Source organism: Dipodomys ordii, unplaced genomic scaffold, assembly GCF_000151885.1.
Source record: "Dipodomys ordii isolate 6190 unplaced genomic scaffold, Dord_2.0 Scaffold19, whole genome shotgun sequence".
Lineage (NCBI taxonomy): Eukaryota > Metazoa > Chordata > Mammalia > Rodentia > Heteromyidae > Dipodomys > Dipodomys ordii.
In genome coordinates this window covers 11,216,197-11,226,708 of record NW_012267235.1, presented here as the reverse complement: position 1 = coordinate 11,226,708, position 10,512 = coordinate 11,216,197, and the positions used below count along the sequence as shown (strand labels likewise).

The following is a 10,512-nucleotide window of genomic DNA, read 5'->3' as shown; positions in this document are numbered from 1 at the left end:
CAGGCCCAGAGTTCAAGCCCCACGACCGACCAAAAAAAAAAAAAAAGTGTTTTGGGCTGAGAATGTGGCTTAGTGGTAGAGTGCTTGCCTAGCATGCACGAAGCCCTGGGTTTGATGCCATGGTACCACATACACAGAAAGAGCTGGAAGTGGTAGAATGCTAGCCTTGAGTAAAAGAAGCTCAGGGACAGTGCTCAGGCCCTGAGTTCAAGTGCCAGGACTGGCCAAAACAAAAAAAGAAATGTGTTCTGATAATGGTATAGCAAGAATATACAAATGGAAAATCTGAGTGACTAAAGTGAGTGTCTCAACCGTGTCCCTAGGTCACCAAAGCTGGAGGGATTTTTGGTCGAATGTCCCAGCCTTGCACGGGGCTCACCATACCTCAGGGAGGGAGCGTGCACAGACCAGCCAAAGTCAGCAATCTTCAGCTCTCCCTGCAGCCCTAAGAGCAGATTCTCTGGCTTTATGTCTCTGTGAATCACCTTCTTCCCGTGGCAGTACATCAGAGCATCCGACAACTCCTCCATGATCTGGAGGATCAAGGTCAGGCAATCAGGCCTCCAACTACAAGTAGCATCCCTAGCCTCACGTTCCCAGACTTTGTCTCCCCAGATGCCCACCCGCCCCGACCGTGGCTGTTCGCTGTTCATCAAACGTGTGGCTCTTCTGTAGTTCCTTATACAGCTCTCCTCGGGGAGCGTACTCCAGAATCAAGTAGATCCTCTTCCGGTCATAGAAATAGTTGTAGAGCCGCAGGATGTTGGGATGCCTGGGGGAAGGAACAGAGGAAGCTTCAGACTGGATCTTGGCTCTAGGGAGCCAAGAAGGATGCACGAACTGGGGTCAGGACATGGATGAGGACTGGGAGGAAGAAGGGGGAGAAAGGGCCAGCTGGCCTATACTGATAGTGAGTGGAGGTGGTGGGTTCATAGAGGGGCTAGGGCCCAGGGCTCAGAGGGGCTTAGGTGCAGGGGTGAACAGCATACTGCAAATGGGCCTGGATCTCGATCTCCCTGCGTAGTTGGTGCTCCACACCCTCCTTCTCAATCTGAGACTTGAAGAGGACCTTGAGCGCCACGATGAAATGGCTTTTCTTCTCACGAGCCAAGTACACATTTCCAAATTTGCCTTTGCCCAGAGGACGCCCAATTTCAAAGTCATCGATCGTGAGGGGCCGGCTGGTTACAAAGAGAGGAAGACAACAACCCACAAGTCAGTTCCTTCTGCTCCCTCATCCCCATTTTTTCCTTCTTCTTCTTTCCCAATACTGGAGCTTTGAACTCAGGACTTGCATGCTGTCCATGAACTTTTCTGCTCAAGACTGGTTCTCGCACTTGAGCCACACCTCCACTTCTGGGTTTTTAGTGATTAATTGGATAGAAACATCTCATGGACTTTCTTGCCTGGGCTAGCTTTAACCTTCGATCCTTAGATCTCAGTCTCCTGAGTAGCTAGGATTTACAGGCTGGAGCCATTGGCACCCAGCTCCCATGGCTCTTTATCCCTGCTCTTGCTGCCCTTAGATTTTACTTCCCCTATTGCCTGGCTCCTTCTCTGTCCCATCTTCCTCTCCATCCCCCAGGCATGCAGCACTTACATGAAGTTGGGGACCCCATTGCTGTTTTCCAACACTTTCTGGCCAGGAGCAGCTATAGAAAGAGCAAACAGATTCAGCCTTTCCTTCAACTTTCTCATCCCCACATGTTCCCACGGATGCTAGGCCCCTCATCCGCCCAGCGCAGCCCAGCCCAACCCAGCCCAGTTACCTGGGGGCTGCCCGTTGGTGCGATTCATGAAGACAAGTGCAGATGGGATGGTAGGATCCTTGCGGAGGACTCTCTGAGGCAGGGTATTCAGGCCTGACTGAGACTGAGAAGAAGTATGGGATGGATATGAAGGTGCCTTTGTCTTGGTGACCAGGCTGGAATGTTCTACAAGTAGCATTTCAGCTACTGGGGCTGGAATGTGCTGTAAGTAGCATTTAAGTTACTGGCTAAAAGAGCCACCACCTCCCACCCCCACTTTAAAGAAAAACACTGAAATCACGATTTGACTCCCCAGCCGCAAGATTCTATTCCTAGCCCATAATCAAATGGTTTTAGAAATAACCTAAGGGCTAAGGGCATGGCTGAAGGGGTAGTGTTGACCTAGAAAGCACAGGCCTTCAGTTCAAAATCATTAGAAAAAAAAACAGAAAACAAAAAAGCATCTTGAATTTGTAATCCTAGCTACTCAAGAGGCTGAGAACTGGAGAATCAATATTTGAAGCCAGTCAAGCCAGAAGTTTGTGAGATTCCATCTCCAACTAAGCAGCAAAAAGCCATACTGGAGGTGTGACTCAAGTAGTAAAACACCAGCCAGAGCAAGAGAGCCCAACAAGCTCAATAACCCTGAGTTCAAGCCCCAGCACTGGAAGAAGCCCCAGTGGCTCACACCTGTAATCCTAGCTACTAGGGAGGCTGAGATCTGAGGATCACAGCTTGAAGCCATCAGGACAGGAAAGTCCAAGAGACTCTTATCTCCAATTAAACACCAAAAGCCAGAAATGGGGGCTATGGCTCAAGTGGCAGAATGCTAACCTTGAGCTGAAGAGCAGAGGGACAGCACCCAGGTCCAGAGTTCAAGCCCCAGGACCAACAACAACAACAAAAAACCCCAAAACCTCAGACTACTAAGGCATGGGTAAGGTCCATGAAGCCTTGAAAGTTATCCCAACACCAGTATTGACCCTGTACAGTCTCAGGCTCTGAGGATGTCAAGGAACTGATGGCCTTGGTCCACTTCTTCATTTCCAGCTTCTTCACACTTTCTTTTGAACGTGAACAAAATGAAAGAGCCAATAGTTTCTTATTGAGACACCACTGTTGACACCTCAGTGCTCAGAGTTCCAGGAAGGGTGGAGACAGGGCAAGAAATGGACTCTTGAAGATGCCCGAGCCCCACTAACAGGGACTGAAGCTTGGACAGCGCTACTTTGCTTCTTTCTTTCTTTCCTTCCTTCTCCCCCCTCCCTTTATTTTTAAATTTTTATTTATTTATTTATTTTTTGTTGGTTGTGGGGCTTGAACTCTGGGCCTGGGCGCTGTCTCTCAGCTCTTCAGTTTAAGGCGAGCGCTCTACCACTTGAGCCACAGTGCCACTTCCAGTTTTCTGGTAGTTAATTGGAGGTAAGTCTTATGGACTTTCTTGTCCGGACTGGCTTTGACCGGTGATCCTCACATCTCAGCTTCCTGAGTAGCTAGGATTATAGGCGTGAGCCACAGGTGCCCAGCTCCTTTATTTTTATTTGTGCCTTAGGAACTGGGTCCTGTCACTTAGCTTTCTTGATTAGGCAATCTAGCATTCTCTCACTTGAGCAGCAGCTCCACTTCTGGCTTTGAACTTCGAGTCTCAGATCTCCTGAGTAGCTAGGATTACAGGAGTGAGCCACAGGTACTCGGCAGCCCATTTTTTTTTTTTTTCCTTTAGCAAGAAGATCCAATTGTCCTTAAACACCTGTTCCCTGTGATATTAATAGATTGACAAATAACAAGCTGAACCAAAACCAGTTCAGAAATTGATAATATACATTTCAAATCAGAGGGTTGACACTTCAATGAAACATGTTTGGATAACAGGAAAAATAAATCTACTTGAAACCTTATTTCACACCAGTTGTTAAAATAAATCCCAGAAGTGGGGATGCAAACTTAGTGATACAGTAAGTCACAGAGGCCCTGGCTTTGATCCCCAGTACCACAAATTATATATATACATATATATGCATGTATATAATTATATAACTATACATAATTATATATATGTACATATATATAATTTTTTTTACAAATAATAAATTCTAAATGATCAATGTAGACTTTTTTGCCAGTCCTGGGGTTTGAACTTAGGGCCTGGGCACTGTCCCTGAGAGCCTTTTGCTCAAAGCTAGCACTCTACCACTTGAGCTACAGTGCCACTTCTGACTTTTTCTGTTTATTTGGTACTGAGGAATTGAACCCAGGACTTCATGCTTGCTAAGCAAGCACTCTACCACTAAGCCACATTCCCAGCCCCTAGACATTTTTTATACTGGTGTTTGGACTTAGTGACTGGGTGCTGCTCAAGGCTGGCACTCTATCACTTGAGCCACAACTCTATTTCTGGCTTTTTGATGGCTAACTGGTGATAAGTCTCACAGATTTTCCTGTCTGGCCTGCTTTCAAACCTTGATCCTTAGGCTTCAACTTCCTGAGTAGCTAGGATTACAGGCATGAGCCACTGGTGCCCGGCTGTCCTAGGTCCGTCCCCGCCCCCCCCCCTATTATAAAAGTGATGTGCAGAGGGATTACAATGAGTCAGGTAATTAGTACATTTCCTTTGTACAGTTTCTTCCCTTCCCTCATTCTCTCCCAGCCCTGTTCATTTTCATCAGTATCCAGTGAGCTCTACTGTTGCACTTTTACACCCTTTTTCCCTTGAGTTCTGTGCCTTCCCCCTGTCCTCCCACAGATACACATGTGAATAAACCATACATAAAGAAAAGAAAGCCGGTCGCCGGTGGCTCACACCTGCAATCCTAGCTACTCAGGAGGCTTAGATCTCAGGATCTTGGTTCAAAACCAGCCCAGGCAGGAAAGTCCATGAGACTCTTATCTCCAATAAACCACTAGAAAACCAGAAGTGGCGCTGTGGCTCAAGCGGTAGAGCACTAGCCTTGAGCTGAATAGCTGAGAGACAGTGCCCAGGCCCAGAGTTCAGGCCCCACAACCGACAAAAAAATACATAAAGAAAGAAACAACAGCCAGGCCGCAGGTGGCTCACGCCTGTAATCCTAGCTACTCAGGAGGCTGAGATCTGAGGATCTCGGTTCAAAGGTTCAAAGCCAGCCCGGGCAGGAAGTCCATGAGACTCTTATGTCCAATAAACCACTAGAAAACCAGATGTGGCACTGTGGCTCAAGTGGTAGAGCGCTGGCCTTGAGCTGAAGAGCTGATGGACAGGGAAAGCCCCAGGATGGACCAAAAAAGAGAGAATCATTAACGCGTGAGAGAGGGAAAGACAGAGAAAGAGAGAGAGGGGGTCCTAAACCTTTTAAACAGTAGCTTTATGTATCCTCTTCTAGTTTATGTTTTCTGGGTAAAAGGTGGACTCAGTCTGAAGACTAGACCGGTCTGCTCAGTCCTAGACATGGCAAGCATATGGCAAGTCGTCTCAGTTCTGCAAAGGGAGTCACTGGAAGGTCAGATTCAAGCGAGCAGCAGCTGATAATACATGACTCTGCAAGCAAATTCCTGGCGCCCGCCCACAGGAGCACAATGGGGACAAAAGTGCAGAAGGTCGCCCCCTGCAGGGCCCTGGGTCTCAGAGCAGGAGCTAGCCTTTAAATGGGGCGTAGGGAGGGGTGGGTAACAAGGCAAGGGCCTTACCGTCTGCCGGCCGTAGGGCCAGGGGTAGGCGTTCTCCTTCTGGGCCATCCTTACATAAAAAGGGAGGAGGAGAGCTGCACGGAGAAGGAAGGCCGAGCGATGAGAGGCAGAAAGGCAGTGGACGCCGAGCCGATGCAGCCGGAAGCGCTAGCCAGGGAGGCCGGGTCGGAGCCCATCCGCGCGGAGGTCTCTTCGCCTCCGCCTACTACCGGTTCCACCCATTCCCAGGACCCTCACTCCGCCCGGGACCTCTCGCAGCCCGGCTCCGAGCGCGCGGACCCGCCCAACGGACCCCGACCTGTCCGATCACCTGTCCTCTCCTGGCGGAAGGACCCTAGAAGGAGGCCAGCTCAACAACCGGGGGTCCGAAGCACAGCACCCCTCTCGATCGCCCGCGAACTTCTTCTCCAGCTAGCCGAGGCACGTTCAAATCTCCCGCCCCAGTCCCATTGGCTGAGCGTGCCACCCATACTCGATTCTCATTGGCTCGGTTTCCTGTGACGCAATCGCTGGACTCAGGAAGCCGCCAGCCGGGGCTTGCTAGATTCAGGTTCGTTTCCCAAGTCCTCAATTCTGTTTATATATCATATTATATATTATTTTTATTATTATTATTATTTAGGTGTTATACATTTCGTATCAGATAATGAATACATTTCTTTTTTTTTGGACAATGTCACTCCCTTTGCTTTCCCTTAGGTTCCGCTTCCCATCCCTACGCACACTTATATGTCATTTTCCACATTCATTTACATATCCTTTTTTAAAAATGTAAATCTTTAGTATGACCAGAATTTGTCTGTGTATGTGTGTGAACTAGGGTCTTTGTTCTATGCCAGATGGAAAGCCAATTATTCCAACACCGTTTTCTGCACTGTCCTATCCGCATCAAAGTTTAAATAAGGCACTAAATGAAATAAAAGAGCAAAGTAAAGTAAAAGGAACATAAAATAAGTAAAATGAAAGTGCTCTTTTGGTAATTCAGGACCCAACGGATACCAAAATTCTTGGATGATCGAATTCTTTATATAAAATGTGAAAGCATTGGTATATAACTTGCATAAATTTTCAGTCCTCTTGTCTACTGTTCTTTCTCTAGATAACTTCAAACGATCCTCAGATCCCAGCCTCCTGAGATTATTGAGCAACTTGCAAACCCTCCCTCCCTTTAGGAAAAAAAAAATTAGAAAAAACTAAAACCTGTACTGACCCATCAAATCTTCCTAAAAGACCCAAAAATCTTCTGATATAGTATACAGGTAAGAATTTAAGGACTCCAGGGCACAAGGATATTATAGCATCATCTTCCTGTGCCATCTGTCCCAATAGGTTTTAGAAAAAGCTTCCTTTTACTAAAGGAAGAATAATAAGAAATAAAATGCATTGGGCCAATCACTGGTGGCTCACACTTGTAATCTTATGTAATCCTAGCTGCTTAGGAGGCTGAGATCTGAATATTGCAGTTCAAAGCCAGCCGGGGCAGGAAAAACCTTGAGGTTCTTATCTCCAATTAACCACCTGAAAACTGAAGTAGTGCTGTGGTTCAAAGTGGTAGAGCTAGCCTTGAGCAAAAAGAGCAGGGGACAGTGGCCAGGCCCTGAGTTCAAGCCCCATGACCAAAGAAAAAAAGTACACTGAGCCACATGCTGGTTGCTCATACCTGTCATACTAGCTACTCAGGAAACTGAGATCTAAGGATCATGGTTCAAAGCCAGCCTGGGCAGGAAAGTTAGTGAGACTCTTTTTTTTTTTTTTTAATCGGTTATGGGGCTTGAACTCTGGGCCTGGTGCTGTCCCTGAGCTCTTCAGCTCAAGGCCAGAGCTCTATCACTTGAGTCACAAGCCACTTCATTTTCTGCTGGTTAATTGGAGATAAGAGTTTCATGGACTTTCCTGCCTAGGCTGGCTTTGAACCATGATCTTAGATCTCAGCCTCCTGAGTAGCTAGGATTACAGGTGTGACCCACTAGTGCCCAGCTTAGTCCTGAGACCCTTTCTCCTCCCCCCCCATATATATTTTTTATTGTAAAAATACTGTACGGAGGGGTTACAGTTACATGAATAGGGTAATAAGTACATTTCCTATCAAGGATTGTTACCTCCTCCTTTGTTTTTCACCAACCATCCTTCCAGAGCTTCTTATCTCCAATTATCCACCTGAAAACAGTAAGTGGCACTGTGGCTCAAGTGGTAGAGCACTTGAGCTGAAGATCTCACAAAAATAGAACACACACACCACACACACACACACACACACAAAACACACACAGAGTATATACTGTAAAAAAATGTTCTTGTTTCTTTTCCTTTTTTTTTTTTCTTTTTGGACTGCTGTTGAGTCCTGAACTCAGGGAACTTTGGCTTTACCACTTAGACCCTCTCCCCTCCTCAGATTGGTATTTTACCACTTGAGTAACACCTCCACTTCTGTCTTTCTTTATGGCTAATTGGAGAGATATGAGTCTCAGTGACTTTCCTGCTTAGGTGGTCCTCAGATCTCAGTCTCTTTAGTAGCTTGGATTACATGCAGGAGCCACCACTGCCTGGCATGACCGAAGTTTTATAAAAACAAACAAACAAACAAAAAACCCACCTGGCACGGTGGCTCAAGTGGTAGAGTGCCACCCTTGAGCTGAAGAGCTGAGGGGCAGCACCCAGGCCCAGATTTCAAGCCCCACAACCAACAAGAAGAAAAAAGTCTGTTCTCAGTGAGTTGGTGGAGGGCTGCAGCTAAAATGAGCTCTGAATCACCTGGAGGTTAGGGTACACAGACTCCAGGAAAGTGTTTATCTGGAAAACATTTATCTTAAAACAAAATGATTTTTTACAGTTGGGTGCTGGTGGCTCAAGCCTATAATCCTAGCTACTCAAGTGGTGAGATCTGAGGATTTCAGTTCAAAGCCAGCCTGGGCAGAAAACTCTTTGAGACTCTTATTTCCATTAAAGCCAGAAGAGGGGCTGTTTCTCAAAGTGTTAGAGCCCTAACGTTGAGCACAAAAGCCCCAGGGACAGTGCCCAGTTCTAGCCCCAGGACTGGCAGCATAGTGGCCAAAATCATCAAGCCTCATCCCCCACATGTCTTAGACTTTTCAAGTTCATACTTTCTCAGAAAGAACTTGAAGGCAATGGTGACTTACACATTTGCCTTGTTGCTGTCACTTTCATAACTGGAAGAGATAAACTGACTTTTCTATCTCCAATTAATACTAAGAAAACCAGAAGTGATGCTGTGGCTCAAAGTACAGCATTAGGACTGGGAAGGTGGCTCAGTGGTAGAGCGTTTTCCTTGCATGCCTGAGGCCCTGGGTTCAATTCCTCAGCACCACATAAGCAAAAAGAAAAAAAGCCGGAAGTGACGCTGTGGCTCAAGTGGTAGAGCGCTAGCCTTGAGCTGAAGAGCTGAGGGACAGTGGCCAGGCCCAGAGTTCAGGCCCCACGACCGGACCAAAAAAAAAAAAAAACAAAACTCAAAGTATAGCATTAGCCTTGAGTGGAAAAAGAAAAATCCCAGAAACAGCAAAACTGTGTATCCTGTGGTTCTAGTCTGAGGAGAGAAGCCTAGAGATAACTAAAAACATTTTTAAAAAATCAGGTTTCAGGGGCTGGGAAGGTGTCTTTGTGAAGAGTGCTTGCCTTGCATGCACGAGGCCCTGGGTTTGATTCCTTAGCACCACATAAGCAGAAAAAGTAGGACGTGATGCTGTGGCTCAAGTGGTAGAGCGCTAGCCTTGAGCTGAAGAGCTGAGGGACAGTGCCCAGGTCCATGTCCAATCAAAAAAAAAAAAGCCTCAAATTTTGAATACAAGAAGACAACATTGGGAAAAAAAATAATAAAAGAGGTAAAAGAGGACTGGGAATGTGGCTCAGTGGTAAAGTGCTTGCCCAGGCTGCATGAAACCCTGAGTTCAAATCTTCAGTACTGCATACCCAGAAGTTGTGCTGTGTCTCAAGTGGTAGAGTGCTAGCTTTGAACACTGAGAGGCTCAGGGACCAGCTGAAGAGCTGAGGGACAGCACCCAGGCCCAGAGTTCAAGCCCCATGACCGGAGCCCCCCCCATCCCCCCCCCAAAAAAAGAAAAAGTCACACCACTTTTGATAGTAGTTAGGAGAATTTGAATCTCGAAACTGAAGTTTGAGGGATTTGTGTCATACACTTAACTCAGCAGAGATAAAAAGAGAAAACAACAAAAGATGCTTTGGGCAATATTTTAAATAGGAAGAAATAAGCGCAGATAATCAGCCAACCAAAATGTCCAGTTTTAGAAAAATTGCTTACTTATTACAGAATGATTAAAGAACAAACATCAAATTTAGGTTGTTATCATTATAGTGACTATATTGTCGTATTGCTCTTGTATTGGTGTGCAAAAAAATTAGCAGAGATGATTACAGAGGAGAAAGGGTGAACAAATGCAGCAGTCATACTAGGCACTATGTTGAAAATAAACTATGTAGGTTGTGGGTGGGATGGGAGGGAAAAACTGGGAGAGAGGGAAGGAGTGACATTATCCTAAAAAAAATATGTACTCATTACTTATGCAACTGTAACCTCTCTGAACATCATCTCTCTAACCATTATAATAACAAAAAAATTAAAAAGATTATGGGCACCACTGACAAGTATAAATTAGATTGTCAAAAATGGAAACAGTGGTGGAGGATGATCATTGTAAATGATTATTACTTTAAAATAATTCAGTATTACCACATTCTTTCCCAATTAAAAATGTTTATTGTCACAAATAGATTTTTTGCACAAAACTGAGTGTTCATGAATATTCCATAGTAGGATACAGTCTATCCTACAGTCTAGGATATCTAAAATATCTTTGAAACCTCAGATAGCTTGGGGGAATGGGTGGGGTTAAAGAGATGTATTAGAATAGAAAGAGGTGTCAGTGATCAAGATTCATTGTACTGGGCTGGGAAGGTGGCTCAGTGGTGGAGCGCTCACCTTGCATGCTTGAGGCCCTGAGTTTGATTCCTCAGCACCACATAACCAGGAAAAAAAAAGCCAGAAGTGGCGCTGTGGCTCAAGTGGTAGAGTGCTAGCCTTGAGCTGAAGAGCTGAGGGACAGTGGCCAGGCCCAGAGTTCAGGCCCCA

General features: G+C 46.0%; 1 protein-coding gene across 3 annotated transcripts in view; it reads right to left on the bottom strand.

The window, feature by feature from the left end:
* The window catches only part of Aurkb (aurora kinase B), an 8,191-nt gene extending 2,383 nt beyond the window's left edge, over nucleotides 1-5,808 (bottom strand). Inside the window, exons 1-7 of one of the 3 annotated variants that reach the window (XM_013013184.1) lie at nucleotides 5,707-5,808; nucleotides 5,409-5,482; nucleotides 1,770-1,872; nucleotides 1,601-1,652; nucleotides 990-1,181; nucleotides 634-772; nucleotides 385-533 (exon numbers count right to left, since the gene is read on the bottom strand). In XM_013013184.1, the coding sequence (XP_012868638.1) occupies nucleotides 385-533; nucleotides 634-772; nucleotides 990-1,181; nucleotides 1,601-1,652; nucleotides 1,770-1,872; nucleotides 5,409-5,456 (683 nt within the window). In that variant the 5' untranslated portion in view covers nucleotides 5,457-5,482; nucleotides 5,707-5,808. The remainder of the gene's footprint in view (nucleotides 1-384; nucleotides 534-633; nucleotides 773-989; nucleotides 1,182-1,600; nucleotides 1,653-1,769; nucleotides 1,873-5,408; nucleotides 5,483-5,706) is intronic. The other 2 variants (XM_013013183.1, XM_013013185.1) reach the window with 2 other exon arrangements.
* Nucleotides 5,809-10,512: the final 4,704 nt, after the last annotated feature.